This window comes from Hyla sarda, chromosome 3 (assembly GCF_029499605.1).
Source record: "Hyla sarda isolate aHylSar1 chromosome 3, aHylSar1.hap1, whole genome shotgun sequence".
NCBI lineage: Eukaryota > Metazoa > Chordata > Amphibia > Anura > Hylidae > Hyla > Hyla sarda.
The window spans coordinates 122094080-122110892 of record NC_079191.1 but is presented as its reverse complement, the minus strand read 5'-3'; the positions used below and the strand labels follow the sequence as shown (position 1 = coordinate 122110892).

Here is a 16813-nt window from a genome sequence, read left to right as displayed (position 1 = left end):
TCCCGGTCAGCGGGACTGACCGGGGCGCTGCAGGGAGAGAGACGCCGTGAGTGCTCCGGGGAGGAGCGGGGACCCGGAGCGCTAGGCGTAACAGCTACATTATGGCATTAATTTTTTTTTGGGGGGGGGCTGCATCGGAGTTTTCCTTTAACTAGTAACAAGATAAAATCATCAAGTCCTCCTTTGTCTGCGGGTCTGTCAGTTTGGAAATATGTGATCAACCAAGGATTTGTAAATATGCTTACTTTCCTGGAGAGTCCTCTATTTGCCGTTCAATATTTACTAGATACTGATTTCAAGCAATGGACTAATACAGGAATATCTAAATTATCAGATATCTCTGATGGGTTAAATTTTTGGACTTTTGAAGAAATAAGGGCCAAGTAGGATTTACCCGCACATGACTTTTTTTTTTTTTTTTTATTATTATTGCAACTAAGACTTTTGTTGAATGCAGTACACTGGCAGACCCAACATAAATCCCAATTGTACGAAAACATTTTTTAGACCCAGATAAAATTGGTAAAGGTATACATTTGGCATATGTAAACATGTTGGTATGGGAGACGCCTCAGACATTCCCCTTTCAGATAAAATGGGAACGAGACCTTGGGTGAAAGTTTTCTAAAGAGGAATGGAAGTTTGTTTATCAACTCCCAGTTAAAATCTCCCACTGCTTAAGTCACTTAGAATCTTCTAGGAAACTTTTGTACAGATGTTACCTGACTCTACATCAAATGAGTAAGATAGCGTCAGGTAACTCAGACCAATGCTGGACATGTGAGCAGTTTCCAGGGACCTATATGCATATCTGGTGGGAATGTGCTGAAATAGCTCAATTCTGGACAGAGATTAAGTTGGCTGTTGATGCAAAGGTGATGGCCCCAGTACCATGGGAACCGGAAGCTGTTCTATTCTCCTTAACTTTACATAAATTACCCATGACAGTGTTAACAGTAACAGCATATACGTTCTTTGTGGCCCGAAATGAAATAGCTAATAGGTGGAAATCTAAGGAAATACCAACAGTCACAGAAATAATGTTAAAAGTTCACAGGAATTATACAATGGAAGAAATGATAGCCAATAAAACATGCCCCACTTCCTTATTTAAGTATAAATGGAAATTATGGTACAATAAGTAAATGACTGAACGAGGTAAATTCAAAGACCCACGAAGTTAGGAAATAAATCCCCAAGATGCAGGGGGAGCAGGGTAGTCATGGAGGTTTGTGTGAGGTAAGGATGGAGGTTTAGGAAGTACCTGTTTTTGTATTTCTCCCTTTCTTCTTTCTATTTGTATTTTTGTGAGTTGTAAATGATGACGACTCTGTATGTTTTCCAAATATCTATATATATATATATATATATATATATATATATATATAGGACTCAATGGCCCTTATTTACTAAGAGTGTTGTGTAGGTTTCTTTGTGGGTTTTAATTCCCTACAATTTATTTTCCACAGTATTTTCTAAGGTTTCCCTACATTTTTCACTTGTCCTACACTTACACATGTTCTGATCTGTGGGGTTTTCCTCAGCTCAAATCCTCCACATTTTATGTGGAAACCTTAGTAAATATGTTGGGTTTTTGTGAAAATGCCGAGAACAAGCCCCTTTTCGTAGACCACGCCCCCTTTCCTCAACGACCACGCCCCCTTTCCCCAACGACTACGCCCCCTTTCCCCCAACGACCACGCCCCTTTTCCGTGTTTTCTTAGCAAAGTGGAGAGTTAGTCAGGGTTTTTTCAATTCTGGCACAAATTCTGGTGCAAAATCTGGTGCAGACAGAATTTCTGGTGTAATGTGACAGAATCTGCTGCAATGTGACAGAATGTGGTGCACAACCTGACAAAACATGTCAGGTTTGCAATAGTAAAAGGGCCAATGTGTGTGTGTGTGTATGTATGTGTGTATGTTCCAGTATCACGTCCAAACGGCTTAAGATATTAACATGAAACTTGGTACACATGTTACTTATATGTCAACAACAAACATAGGTAGGATAGGTAATTTAACCTTTACTCACCCCCATTTGCCAGGGTCTGGGTTTTTGTTTAAAGTCCCATACAAGTCTATGGGAAATATATGTTACTGCATAACTTCCAAACGGCTGGAGATATTTCGATAATACTTGGTCACATGGTACTTATATGTCCACTTAAAATATAGGATAGTTAATTTAACCCTTAACTACCCCCATTTGTGAGGGTCAGGGTTTTTGTTTAAAGTCCCATGCAAATCAATGGGAAATGTATGTTCCCACATAACTTCCGTACGGCTGGAAATATTTCAATAATACCTGGTGCACATATTACTTATATGTCATATAAAAAAATATGATAGTTAAATTAACCCTTACCTAAAAGATGGGTTTTTTTCAAGTCCCATGCAAGTATATGGGACTTCCAGTACCTTACTCCACAAGCTCCGCTCTGTATCTCCTGATAAATGTGTCAATCTGGCTAGCAAGCCACACCCCATTTCACAAAGACACACCCAAATTTTAAGCCCCACCCCTTCTATTATCTACCCTTTTTGTGCATCGGTCTGGCTTGCAAATCACACCCAGTCCCACAAAGCCACATTCTTTTCTTCTATTTTCAGCTTACAATATCTTCATCACAAATCAGTCCCACCTGAGGACAGGATATGAGGATGGGACATAAGGATGGGATATGAGGTTGGGATATGAGGACCGGATATGAGGTTGGGATATGAGGTCAGGGTTAAAAGGACAGGATATGAGGTTGGGATTGGAGGTCAGAATAGGAGGTTGAGATATGAGGATGGGATATGAGGCCGGGATCTGAGGATGGGATATGAGGACGGGATATGAGGTTGAGATATTGGGCCGGAATATGAGGACGGCATAGAAGAATGGGAGGTTGGGATAGGAGGACGGGATATGAGGTCGAGATAGGAGGTGGGATAGGAGGCCAGGATATTAGAACGGGATAGGAGGTCGGGATAAGAGGTCGAGATATGAGGTCAGGATATGAGGACGGGATATGAGGACAGGATATGAAGACGAGATAGGAGGGCGGGATAGGAGGGCGGGATAGGAGGTCGGGATATGAGGACAGGATATGAGGTCGAGATATGAGGATGGGATAGGAGGTCAGGATAGGAGGTTGAGATATGATGACGGGATATAAGGACGGTATATGTGGACGGGATATGAGGTTGAGATATGAGGACGGGATATTGGGTTGGGATATGACAACAATATATGAGGACGGGATATGAAGTCAAAAATCTTCCTCCTTTGTTGATTTTCCTCCTCAATAAGGATTAGGAAGGAAAAATCAAGCAATGCCGGGTACTCAGCTAGTCTATATATATATATATATATATATAAAACTCAATGGGGGATATTTATCAAAGCTGTCTATGTCCCGCATCAATATAGACCAAACTACAGAGTGTTTGGCTGGTCTATTGTGCGCACAATTTATCAAATGGCGCACGGCTCTTGATAAATTCTGTGCACAGACTTCATGATCTATGCTTTAGTCTATATTTAAACCTGCTCCAACACGGTCTGACATTTCGCTGAAAAGTCGCTTTTGATAAATTCAGCACCAATGCATTTTTCAATGCATTTCAGTCTAAAATAGACTAGAATGCATCATGTTCTAAAAATCCTCTAGAGCAAAAGTTGCAGAAAAGCCGCACATATTTAGACTGCGACTTTCTGTGCGACAAATTTAGACAGGAAAATCCTTTGATAAATCTCCCCCAACATGTGTATGGATAGGTGATTTAACTCTTACTCACCCCCATTTGCCAGGGTCTGGGTTTTTGTTTAAAGTCCCATACAAGTCTATGGGAAATATATGTTACTGCATAACTTCCAAACGGCTGGAGATATTTCGATAATACTTGGTCACATGTTACTTTTATGTCCACTTGAAATATAGGATAGTTAATTCAACCCTTAACTACCACCATTTGTAAGGGTCAGGGTTTTTGTTTGAAGTCCCATGCAAATCAATGGGAAATGTATGTTCCCACATAACTTCCGTAAGGCTGGAGATATTTCAATAATATCTGGTACATATATTACTTGTATGGCAAATAAAAATATATGATAGTTAAATTAACCCTTACATACACCCTTATATAAAAGATTGGTTTTTGTTTCAAGTCCCATGTAAGTATATGAGACTTCCAGTACCTTACTCCACAAGCTCCGCTCTGCATCTCCTGGTGAATGTGTCAGTCCGGCATGCAAGCCACACCGCATCTCACAAAGACACACCCACATTTTAAGCCAAACCCCTTTTATTATCTACCCTTTTTGTGCATCGGTCTGGCTTGCAAATCACGCCCAGTCCCACAAAGCCACGGCCCCTTCTATTTTCAGCTTACAATATCATCATCACAAATCAGTCCCACCTGAGGACCGGATATGAGGATGGGACATAAGGATGGGATATGCGGACGGGATATGAGGTCTGGATACGAGGATGGGATATGAGGTCGGGATATGAAGACGGGATGTGAGGATGGGATATGAGGTCGGGATATGAGGTCAGAATAGGAGGTCGGAATATGAGGTCGGGATATGAGGACGAGATATGAGGTTGAGATATTGGGCCGGAATATGAGGACGGGATAGAAGGTTGGGATGGGGGGTTGGGATAGGAGGACGGGATATGAGGTCGAGATAGGAGGACGGGATATGAGGTCAGGATATGAGGACGGGATTGGAGGTCGGGATAGGAGGTAGAGATATGAGGACGGGATATGAGGTTGACATAGGAAGTCGGGATATGAGGACTGGATAGGAGGACGAGATATGAGGTTGGGATAGGAGGTCAGGATATGAGGTTGAGATATGATGATGGGATATGATGATGAGATATGAGGTTGGGTATGAGGACGGGAAATGGGGTTGGGATATGACAACAATATATGAGGACGGAATAAGAAGTCAAAAGCTTCCTCCTTTGTTGATTTTCCTCCCCAACAAGGATTAGGAAGGAAAAAATCGGGCAACGCCGGGTACTCAGCTAGTAACTAATAAAATTGTAATGTGGATAAAAAAAAATAGCCCCAGAGCACACAACCCATAGAGCTAGCCAAGGTAGATGCTTCATGGACAATTATCGTAGAGGGCCAAACTTAGCCTACACTAACCTATCTATGCAGGGCTCCATGTGCTGTAAGGAATTAAAGTGAGCAATCCTATTAACAAGATGGCATGATGGACAAAAACCAACACAAGGGAGGTCCATTTTGTTTTTGTAAGATCCATTTTCCAGCCTTGTTTGCAACTATCAAAATGTACAATGTTATTTTTTTCCTTTAAACATGTTATTGGTTGTCATCAGGAGAAAATAAGTATCTCTGGCACTGTGCCTGGTCCAATGAGGGGATAACTATTGGAGATGGGAATATTCCAGCAATGTAATTTCCTATATATGTCTTAAAAGTCAGAGTCAGATTGGTGGATGTGCTGGTAGCTTTGACAATTTCGAGGGAAAGATGTGACCACATATGAATTAAAATAATGGGGGAGGGTGATGAAAGCCTTCAGTTGCCTTGCCTCAAGACTAGTGGAAGTCCCACTGTCTGACACTCATTAATTAATCTGACTTTTAGGATATGTCTAAAAGGCATGATATGAAAGCAATCAGCTACAGTATATAATGTACAGTACTGCATGGTTATTGTATTGTAAATTCTGTAGCATTAGGTACATTAACAAAAAGGATGGGTAATTGTTTACATATGGTAAGCCCCAAAGCATATCTTTACAATTCTATTATTATAAGTCACCTTTCTATTCAGGGCTATTTGGATCCAGTGTTTATCTTTGCTCTACACACAGAACAGCACACGTTGCAGCTTATATTGTACATAACAGAGACAGTAAATTAGCACAGAACTTAAATGGGCCCTGTCAGAGCCAAAAACTTTTTATATGTTGTTACTGATGAAAATTAAAAACCTTTTATAAAATGTAATATTTAAACAGCGCCTGAAAATCCCACCACTAGGGGGTCCCCATACCTACTGGGACACTAACCAGTCCTGCACCTGTCCTGCAGGGGCTTGTTCCTCAGTCATGGATAAGAGATGACTCATGGACAAGGCTGCATGAGCAGACCCACCAATCACCTCCCACCACCACAAGGAGGGACACGCCCCTTCCCCTGAGAGGAAGTTATAGAGATATAACAATAAGATGTACATGGTCAGGATTAGGTACTGAGTAACATATTAATATTTTTATTATAATTTTTTGTGGAATTTCACTAGTACACTTGATTTGACAAGTACACAAAACACATTTATCTTTTATATAAAAGGAGAAGACCTGACTCACTGACTCATCAACGCCCAGCCTAAACCCTTGGACCTAGAAACCTGAATTTTTTGCACAGGTGTTGTTTTTAAGACATTGACAAGGAATAAGAAAGGATATTTCGAAATTCCACCCTTAAGGGGGTTAGTTATTTTAACCCTTAACTACCCCCATTTGTGAGGGTCAGGGTTTTTGTTTAAAGTCCCATGCAAATCAATGGGAAATGTATGTTCCCACATAACTTCCGTACGGCTGGAGATATTTCAATAATACCTGGTACACGTATTACAGGTTGGGCTATGAGGACGGGATGGGAGGTCGGGATAGGAAGCCGAGATAGCAGGTCAAAATAGGAGGTCAAGATAGGAGGACGGGATGATCGGGATAGGAGGTCGTGATAGGAGGTCGGGATAGGAGGTCGAGATAGGCGGTCGAGATAGGCGGTCAAGATAGGCGGTCGAGATAGGCGGTCGAGATAGGCGGTCAAGATAGGATGATGGAATATGAGGTCTAGATAGGACAGGATAGGAGGTCGGGATAGGAGGTCGGGATAGGAGGTAGAGATAGGAGGACGGGATTGGAGGTTGGGATAGAAGGTCGGGATAGGAGGACAGGATAGGAGGTCAGGATAGGAGGTTGAGATAGGAGGATGGGATGGTCGGGATAAGAGGTCAAGATAGGTCAGGATAGGAGGATGGGATAGGAGGAAGGGATAGGAGGATGGGATAGGAGGATGGGATAGGAGGTCAGGATAGGAGGTCGGGTTAGGAGGTAAAGATAGGAGGTTGAGATAGGAGGTCAAGATAAGAGGAAGGGATAGGAGGATGGGATATGAGGACTGTTGGCAGTATATAAGCAGCGCAAGAAGGCGGGTTCCCCTGCGCACAGACTCGGTAAAAGTCCTCAGAGGATGTCGATCTTCAATTCCATGAAACAGCAGATGTAATGTTTCGGGTTGTTTGGATGCCAGTAGACTTTACCCAGAGTGGCCTCATTACTGTAAATCTGTTACCCCAAATTTAACGCGAGCGAAGCCTCGGTCAAAAGCTAGTTTTAAAATACCTAGCGAGATCAACTTATATCAACTTATATCAATTATAATATATAATCATGATTTGTCTGAAATGCTACATGTCATTTAAAAAATTTATAAAATCTGTTGCCAAAAGAGTTGCTCTGTCTCTGTGATGAGAGACTCAGATTAAACCTTTACTAGATGCAACGCCCTCCTCTAGCAGATTAACCCTTGTTACTTTTTTTCCTCAGAAACCAATAGGTCCTCTTCCTGTCTTCTGCTGGTCTTTGCTCCTTCCAGGTTCTGTGTCTTTTTGACTCCACAGGATGTTCCTGCGCAGCCAATCTGTGACAGGGACACCATTGTGACCAATGATTGGCTAAGTAGGAAGGTCCTTTGGAGTAGGGATGGAACAGACCAGTAGAAGACTGGGGGCTGCGGGGCACTGAAGGAAGGAGAGTATAGCATGTTTATTATTTTTTACACCACCCCCAGTTCTGGAGACAATTCCATAAATTCAAAAAATCACTAACAATCATCTAAGTAATCTTTATATCTTTTAAATATAATAAGTTAATATATTTGAGAGCAAACTATGACTCATTGATAGCTAACTATTGAGATAGCAATGAACTAATGATTAATAATAAAATAACTATGAACTCAATTTATCTCTACAGCTCTTTGTTCCTGAAAGCATAGGAGCTACATGGGGGCGACGCAGATACATCGTTTAACCTACACAACGATTCAGTCCTTGGGAATGTTGTAAACTGAGTTCAATAAGATACAAATCCAATGCAAACACCCTGTATAGAACTACAATGGTTGACAAAAAAGATATCTAAGCAACATCCAACATAAAGAAGAAGCTTTTGTTCATTTTCGTGATGGTTACGCATAATTGCCACAATAACAACTAAAATGGATTTCCCGAGAAGTCTCATCCCTGACAAAGAAAATGAGTCAAAAGAAGGCATTTGCTAAATCATAGCAACTTCATATTGCTGCATTGTTTTCCTGCTAGCTACATCTCTTTAAGTGGGAGCTCACAAATTAGATTGCAATCCATTAACAGGAGACATTGATATCCCTAAGCATATCTCTGGATCTTGTAATTGACGTAATAAAACAGTCAATTATAAAACACACTCATCTGAAAATTTAAAATGAATAATTTCACTGAAGAGCTGAAGGGAAATCATTCTGAATGTGTTCCTAATGCAGAGGTTGTCACCAAAGTTCTACCCACTCTGTACACATTCGTCTTCCTTGTGGGACTAATTCTGAATGGACTCAATCTTTGGATATTCTGCTATATTCCCAGTAACAGAAGCTTCATTGTTTACCTTAAAAACATTGTGATTGCTGATCTTCTAATGACCCTCACATTCCCCATGAAGATTATAAGTGATGCAGGATTTGGGAATGAACATTTGCGCGTGTTTGTCTGCCGCTTCTCCGCTGTAGTTTTCTATCTGAATATGTACATTGGAATAATATTCTTAGGCATTCTGGGATTTGATAGATACTTCAAAATCGTGAGACCAATGAACTCCTCCACCTCTCTCCAGAATGTTTTCTATAGTAAGGTCATAGCTGCATTGGTATGGGCACTTATGGCTTTTATTTCAGTCCCCAATATGATCCTGACCAACCAACCATATGACACAACGGTAAAAGTAACATGTGCCAAGCTAAAGAGTGAGCTGGGCTTAAAATGGCATACGATTTCAAATTATATCTGTATAGCAATATTTGTGCTGGTGTTTTCTTTGCTGCTTATATTTTATGTTTCTATCTCGCGGAAAATATTCCTGTCCCGTCAGAAGTTTAGAAGAGGATCAAATGCTGGCAGAAAGTCCACACGCAATATATACAGCATCTTGATTGTTTTCTTTATCTGCTTTGTTCCCTATCATCTATGTCGAATTCCATATACAATAAGTCAGTCTGAAAATGTTTTTTCTTGCCAATACAAAAAAAACTTGTTTTATGTAAAAGAGGTGACTTTGCTCCTTTCTGCTGCAAATGTCTGTCTTGATCCTGTCATTTACTTTTTCATGTGTCAACCCTTCCGTCAAATGTTATTTAAGAAGATGGGTATCGAGGATAGGCATCAAGAAACAGAAAAGGCATCATGTAAGGTCTCATCCTCACAACCAGCATCAATATGAGTTATAACAGAAGATAAAATTATATATATACAAGGATGGAATATTTTCATATTTATTATTTATATTGCATCCATTCTGGATTGTCAGTGTGCAGTGACAATACACCATAAATAACTCTTTATTTTTTTCAACTCCCTCATGATCTCAAGTCATATAATGGCGCTATATGTACTCCATGTGCACCATGTGTTGCCTATTCTCCCCTAGATGCATTGCTTTTAGAGAACAAATATCAGTAAATCCATGTTGACGGGACAGATTTTTGGAAATTAGAATTCCGGAATTTCCATCAAAATGCTGACACAGATTTCAGTTTGCTATGCCATGGACTTGGCAATGGCTTAGCCCCTTTCCCTGAGGCTAATTCTTTTCTGACTACCTGATGAGGTATCAGAGCAGAATCTGGAGTGGAGTCAATAACAAATTTTAGTTTTCGGAATACACGGGAAAAATCTGTTTCGTGAACATGCCTTAATAGGATATTTTATTGAATAAAAACTTGCTTTGATATGAAATCAGAAGCATCACGCTATGGGTGCTTTTCTAAAGGAGTAGTCCAGTATATAAAAAATATATATATCCCCTATCTGCAGGATAGGTGATAAGTGTCAGATCACAGGGGTCTGACCGCCAGGACCACCCCCAATCTCCCACCAGGCGCCCCAGCTCTCTGCATGAATAAAGTGTGTGAACAACAGCACGAAGCGATGACAGACGCGCTTCCGCCATGAGCACTGTATCTTCAGCTCTCCCATAAAGCTTTGTGCCATTGTCGATGTTACGCCGAGCGCTCCGGGTCCCCGCTCCTCCCCGGAGCGCTCGCTACACTCTCCTCACTGCAGCGCTCCGGTCAGATCTACTGACCCGGGGCGCTGCGATACCGCCTCCAGCCGGGATGCGATTCACGATGCGGGTAGCGCCCGCTCGCGATGCGCACCCCGGCTCCCGTACCTGACTCGCTCCCCGTCGGTCCTGTCCCGGCGCGCGCGGCCCCGCTCCTTAGGGCGCGCGCGCGCCGGGTCTTTGCGATTTAAAGGGCCACTGCGCCGCTGATTGGCGCAGTGGTTCCAATTAGTCTGATCACCTGTGCACTTCCCTATATCACCTCACTTCCCCTGCACTTCCTTGCCGGATCTTGTTGCCATTGTGCCAGTGAAAGCGTTTCCTTGTGTGTTCCTAGCCTGTGTTCCAGACCTCCTGCCGTTGCCCCTGACTACGATCCTTGCTGCCTGCCCCGACCTTCTGCTACGTCCGACCTTGCTTCTGTCTACTCCCTTGTACCGCGCCTATCTTCAGCAGCCAGAGAGGTGAGCCGTTGCTAGTGGATACGACCTGGTCACTACCGCCGCAGCAAGACCATCCCGCTTTGCGGCGGGCTCTGGTGAAAACCAGTAGTGACTTAGAACCGGTCCACTAGCACGGTCCTCGCCATCCCTCTCTGGCACAGAGGATCCACCTCCTGCCAGCCGGCATCGTGACAGTAGATCCGGCCATGGATCCCGCTGAAGTTCCTCTGCCAGTTGTCGCTGACCTCACCACGGTGGTCGCCCAGCAGTCACAACAGATAGCGCAACAAGGCCAACAGCTGTCTCAACTGACCGTTATGCTACAGCAGTTACTACCACAGCTTCAGCAATCATCTCCTCCGCCAGCTCCTGCACCTCCTCCGCAGCGAGTGGCCGCTTCTGGTTTACGCCTATCCTTGCCGGATAAATTTGATGGGGACTCTAAGTTTTGCCGTGGCTTTCTTTCCCAATGCTCCCTGCACTTGGAGATGCTGTCGGACCAGTTTCCCACTGAAAGGTCTAAGGTGGCTTTCGTAGTCAGCCTTCTGTCTGGAAAAGCCCTGTCTTGGGCCACACCGCTCTGGGACCGCAATGACCTCGTCACTGCCTCTGTACACTCCTTCTTCTCGGAAATCCGAAGTGTCTTTGAGGAACCTGCCCGAGCCTCTTCTGCTGAGACTGCCCTGTTGAACCTGGTCCAGGGTAATTCTTCCGTTGGCGAGTATGCCGTACAATTCCGTACTCTTGCTTCAGAATTATCCTGGAATAATGAGGCCCTCTGCGCGACCTTTAAAAAAGGCCTATCCAGCAACATTAAAGATGTTCTGGCCGCACGAGAAATCCCTGCTAATCTACATGAACTCATTCACCTAGCCACTCGCATTGACATGCGTTTTTCCGAAAGGCGTCAGGAGCTCCGCCAGGATATGGACTCTGTTCGCACGAGGCGTTTCTTCTCCTCGGCTCCTCTCTCCTCTGGTCCCCTGCAATCCGTTCCTGTGCCTCCCGCCGTGGAGGCTATGCAGGTCGACCGGTCTCGCCTGACACCTCAAGAGAGGACACGACGCCGCATGGAGAACCTCTGCCTGTACTGTGCTAGTACCGAACACTTCCTGAAGGATTGTCCTATCCGTCCTCCCCGCCTGGAAAGACGTACGCTGACTCCGCACAAAGGTGAGACAGTCCTTGATGTCTACTCTGCTTCTCCACGTCTTACTGTGCCTGTGCGGATGTCTGCCTCTGCCTTCTCCTTCTCTACTATGGCCTTCTTGGACTCCGGATCTGCAGGAAATTTTATTTTGGCCTCTCTCGTCAACAGGTTCAACATCCCAGTGACCAGTCTCGCCAGACCCCTCTACATCAATTGTGTAAACAATGAAAGATTGGACTGTACCATACGTTTCCGCACGGAGCCCCTTCTAATGTGCATCGGATCTCACCACGAGAGGATTGAACTTTTGGTCCTCCCCAATTGCACTTCTGAAATTCTCCTTGGACTTCCCTGGCTTCAACTTCATTCCCCAACCCTGGATTGGTCCACTGGGGAGATCAAGAGTTGGGGGCCCTCTTGTTCCAAGGACTGCCTAAAACCGGTTCCCAGTAACCCTTGCCGTGACTCTGTGGTTCCTCCTGTGACCGGTCTCCCTAAGGCCTATATGGACTTTGCGGATGTTTTTTGCAAAAAACAAGCTGAGACTCTACCTCCTCACAGGCCTTATGATTGTCCTATCGACCTCCTCCCGGGCACTACTCCACCCCGGGGCAGAATTTATCCTCTATCCGCCCCAGAGACTCTTGCCATGTCTGAATACGTCCAGGAAAATTTAAAAAAGGGCTTTATCCGTAAATCCTCCTCTCCTGCCGGAGCCGGATTTTTCTTTGTGTCCAAAAAAGATGGCTCCCTACGTCCTTGCATTGACTACCGCGGTCTTAATAAAATCACGGTTAAGAACCGCTACCCCCTACCCCTCATCTCTGAACTCTTTGATCGCCTCCAAGGTGCCCACATCTTTACCAAACTGGACTTAAGAGGTGCTTATAATCTCATCCGCATCAGAGAGGGGGATGAGTGGAAAACGGCATTTAACACCAGAGATGGACACTTTGAGTATCTGGTCATGCCCTTTGGCCTGTGCAACGCCCCTGCCGTCTTCCAAGACTTTGTTAATGAAATTTTTCGTGATCTTTTATACTCCTGTGTTGTTGTATATCTGGACGATATCCTGATTTTTTCTACCAATCTAGAAGAACACCGCCAGCATGTCCGTATGGTTCTTCAGAGACTTCGTGACAATCAACTCTATGCCAAAATAGAGAAATGTCTGTTTGAATGCCAATCTCTTCCTTTCCTAGGATACTTGGTCTCTGGCCAGGGACTACAAATGGATCCAGACAAACTCTCTGCCGTCTTAGATTGGCCACGCCCCTCCGGACTCCGTGCTATTCAACGCTTTTTGGGGTTCGCCAATTATTACAGGCAATTTATTCCACATTTTTCTACCGTTGTGGCTCCTATCGTGGCTTTAACCAAAAAAAATGCCGATCCCAAGTCTTGGCCTCCTCAAGCGGAAGACGCCTTTAAACGGCTCAAGTCTGCCTTTTCTTCGGCTCCCGTGCTCTCCAGACCTGACCCTTCCAAACCCTTCCTATTGGAGGTTGATGCCTCCTCAGTGGGAGCTGGAGCTGTCCTTCTACAAAAAAATTCTTCCGGGCATGCTGTTACTTGTGGTTTTTTTTCTAGGACCTTCTCTCCGGCGGAGAGGAACTACTCCATCGGGGATCGAGAGCTTCTAGCCATTAAATTAGCACTTGAGGAATGGAGGCATCTGCTGGAGGGATCAAGATTTCCAGTTATTATTTACACCGATCACAAGAACCTCTCCTACCTCCAGTCTGCCCAACGGCTGAATCCTCGCCAGGCCAGGTGGTCTCTGTTCTTTGCCCGATTTAATTTTGAAATTCACTTTCGGCCTGCCGATAAGAACATTAGGGCCGATGCTCTCTCTCGTTCCTCGGATGCTTCTGAAGTTGAACTCTCTCCGCAACACATCATTCCTCCTGACTGCCTGATTTCCACTTCTCCAGCCTCCATCAGGCAAACTCCTCCAGGAAAGACCTTTGTTTCTCCACGCCAACGCCTCGGAATCCTCAAATGGGGTCACTCCTCCCATCTCGCAGGTCATGCAGGCATCAAGAAATCTGTGCAACTCATCTCTCGCTTCTATTGGTGGCCGACTCTGGAGACGGATGTTGTGGACTTTGTGCGAGCCTGCACTATCTGTGCCCGGGATAAGACTCCTCGCCAGAAGCCCGCTGGTTTTCTTCATCCTCTGCCTGTCCCCGAACAGCCTTGGTCTCTGATTGGTATGGATTTTATTACTGATTTACCCCCTTCCCGTGGCAACACTGTTATTTGGGTGGTCGTTGATCGATTCTCCAAAATGGCACATTTCATCCCTCTTCCTGGTCTTCCTTCAGCGCCTCAGTTGGCTAAACAATTTTTTGTACACATTTTTCGTCTTCACGGGTTGCCTACGCAGATCGTCTCGGATAGAGGCGTCCAATTCGTGTCTAAATTCTGGAGGGCTCTCTGTAAACAACTCAAGATTAAATTAAATTTTTCTTCTGCATATCATCCTCAATCCAATGGACAAGTAGAAAGAGTTAACCAGGTCTTGGGTGATTATTTACGACATTTTGTTTCCTCCCGCCAGGATGACTGGGCAGATCTTCTTCCATGGGCCGAATTCTCGTATAACTTCAGAGTCTCTGAATCTTCCTCCAAATCCCCATTTTTCGTGGTGTACGGCCGTCACCCTCTTCCCCCCCTCCCTACCCCGTTGCCCTCTGGTCTGCCCGCTGTGGATGAAATTTCTCGTGACCTTTCCATCATATGGAGAGAGACCCAAAATTCTCTCTTACAGGCTTCATCACGCATGAAGAAGTTCGCGGATAAGAAAAGAAGAGCTCCTCCCATTTTTTCCCCTGGAGACAAGGTATGGCTCTCCGCTAAATATGTCCGCTTCCGTGTCCCTAGCTACAAGTTGGGACCACGCTATCTTGGTCCTTTCAAAATTTTGTGCCAGATTAATCCTGTCTCTTACAAACTTCTTCTTCCTCCTTCTCTTCGTATTCCTAATGCCTTTCACGTTTCTCTTCTTAAACCACTTATCATCAACCGTTTCTCTCCCAAATCTGTTCCTCCCACTCCTGTTTCCGGCTCCTCGGACATCTTCTCCGTCAAAGAAATTCTGGCATCCAAAAAGGTCAGAGGGAAAACCTTTTTTTTAGTGGATTGGGAGGGTTGTGGTCCAGAAGAGAGATCCTGGGAACCTGAGGACAATATCCTAGACAAAAGTCTGCTCCTCAGGTTCTCAGGCTCTAAGAAGAGGGGGAGACCCAAGGGGGGGGGTACTGTTACGCCGAGCGCTCCGGGTCCCCGCTCCTCCCCGGAGCGCTCGCTACACTCTCCTCACTGCAGCGCTCCGGTCAGATCCACTGACCCGGGGCGCTGCGATACCGCCTCCAGCCGGGATGCGATTCGCGATGCGGGTAGCGCCCGCTCGCGATGCGCACCCCGGCTCCCGTACCTGACTCGCTCCCCGTCGGTCCTGTCCCGGCGCGCGCGGCCCCGCTCCTTAGGGCGCGCGCGCGCCGGGTCTTTGCGATTTAAAGGGCCACTGCGCCGCTGATTGGCGCAGTGGTTCCAATTAGTCTGATCACCTGTGCACTTCCCTATATCACCTCACTTCCCCTGCACTTCCTTGCCGGATCTTGTTGCCATTGTGCCAGTGAAAGCGTTTCCTTGTGTGTTCCTAGCCTGTGTTCCAGACCTCCTGCCGTTGCCCCTGACTACGATCCTTGCTGCCTGCCCCGACCTTCTGCTACGTCCGACCTTGCTTCTGTCTACTCCCTTGTTTCGCGCCTATCTTCAGCAGCCAGAGAGGTGAGCCGTTGCTAGTGGATACGACCTGGTCACTACCGCCGCAGCAAGACCATCCCGCTTTGCGGCGGGCTCTGGTGAAAACCAGTAGTGACTTAGAACCGGTCCACTAGCACGGTCCTCGCCATCCCTCTCTGGCACAGAGGATCCACCTCCTGCCAGCCGGCATCGTGACAGTCGACACACTTCATTCAAGCAGAGAGCTGGATGCCTAAAGGGAGATCGTGGGGGGTCCCAGTGATTACACCCGTGGGATCTGATACTTATCCCCTATACTGCAGATAAGGAATATGTTTTGTTTTTGTTTTTTGAAAGTGGACTACTCCTTTATGGTCTATTCACACATACAGTATTCTGCGCAGATTTGATGCACAGGATTTTCTGCTGCAGATCTCAATGTAAACTGAATGACTGAACATAGCTTGAAATCAAATCTGCGCAGAATACTGTATGTGTGAATAGACCCTTAAAGGGGTAGTCCAGTGGTGAAAAACGTATCCCCTATCCTAAGGATAGGGGATAAGTTTGAGATCGCGGGGGGTCCGACCGCTGGGGCCCCCTGCGATCTCTCTGTATGGGGCCCCGGCAGATAGCGGGTGTCGACCCCCCGCACGAGACGGCGGCCGACACTCCCCCTCAATACATCTCAATGGCAGAGCCGGAGATTGCCAAAGGCAGCGCTTCGGCTCTGCCATAGAGTTGTATTGAGGGGGCGTGTCGGCCGCCGCCTCGTGCGGAGGTCGACACGCCCCCTTCCCGCGGGCTGTCGGGGCCCCATACAGGAGATCGCGGGGGGCCCCAGCGGTCGGCCCCCCCGCGGCGATCTGCAACTTATCCCCTATCCTTAGGATAGGGGATAAGTTGCTCACCACTGAGTCACCACTGGATATCTCCTTTAAGGATCCATACAACACAAATGATACATTTTTTTAAGAGTACTATGCAGTTATAATCTTTTATAAAATAATTGTCCACTATTGAAGAAGTATCTCAGTGATGTTCTTATTTTTTTATTTGTTGTGTATTTGTTCATTTATTATATTCAAAACAATGTTTAAAAACTACTTTAAACTG

At 45.4% G+C, this 16813-nt stretch overlaps 2 protein-coding genes across 11 annotated transcripts in view; one reads left to right on the top strand and one right to left on the bottom strand.

Moving 5' to 3' along the window:
- The window catches only part of MED12L (mediator complex subunit 12L), a 627340-nt gene that overhangs the window by 441845 nt on the left and 168682 nt on the right, over nucleotides 1-16813 (bottom strand). The window lies entirely within an intron of this gene.
- P2RY14 (purinergic receptor P2Y14) overlaps nucleotides 1-16813 on the top strand; it is a 97895-nt gene that overhangs the window by 77837 nt on the left and 3245 nt on the right. For all 8 annotated transcript variants that reach the window (XM_056564954.1, XM_056564959.1, XM_056564961.1 and 5 more), the window contains one exon: nucleotides 8015-9476. In XM_056564954.1, the coding sequence (XP_056420929.1) occupies nucleotides 8504-9476 (973 nt within the window). In that variant the 5' untranslated portion in view covers nucleotides 8015-8503. The remainder of the gene's footprint in view (nucleotides 1-8014; nucleotides 9477-16813) is intronic.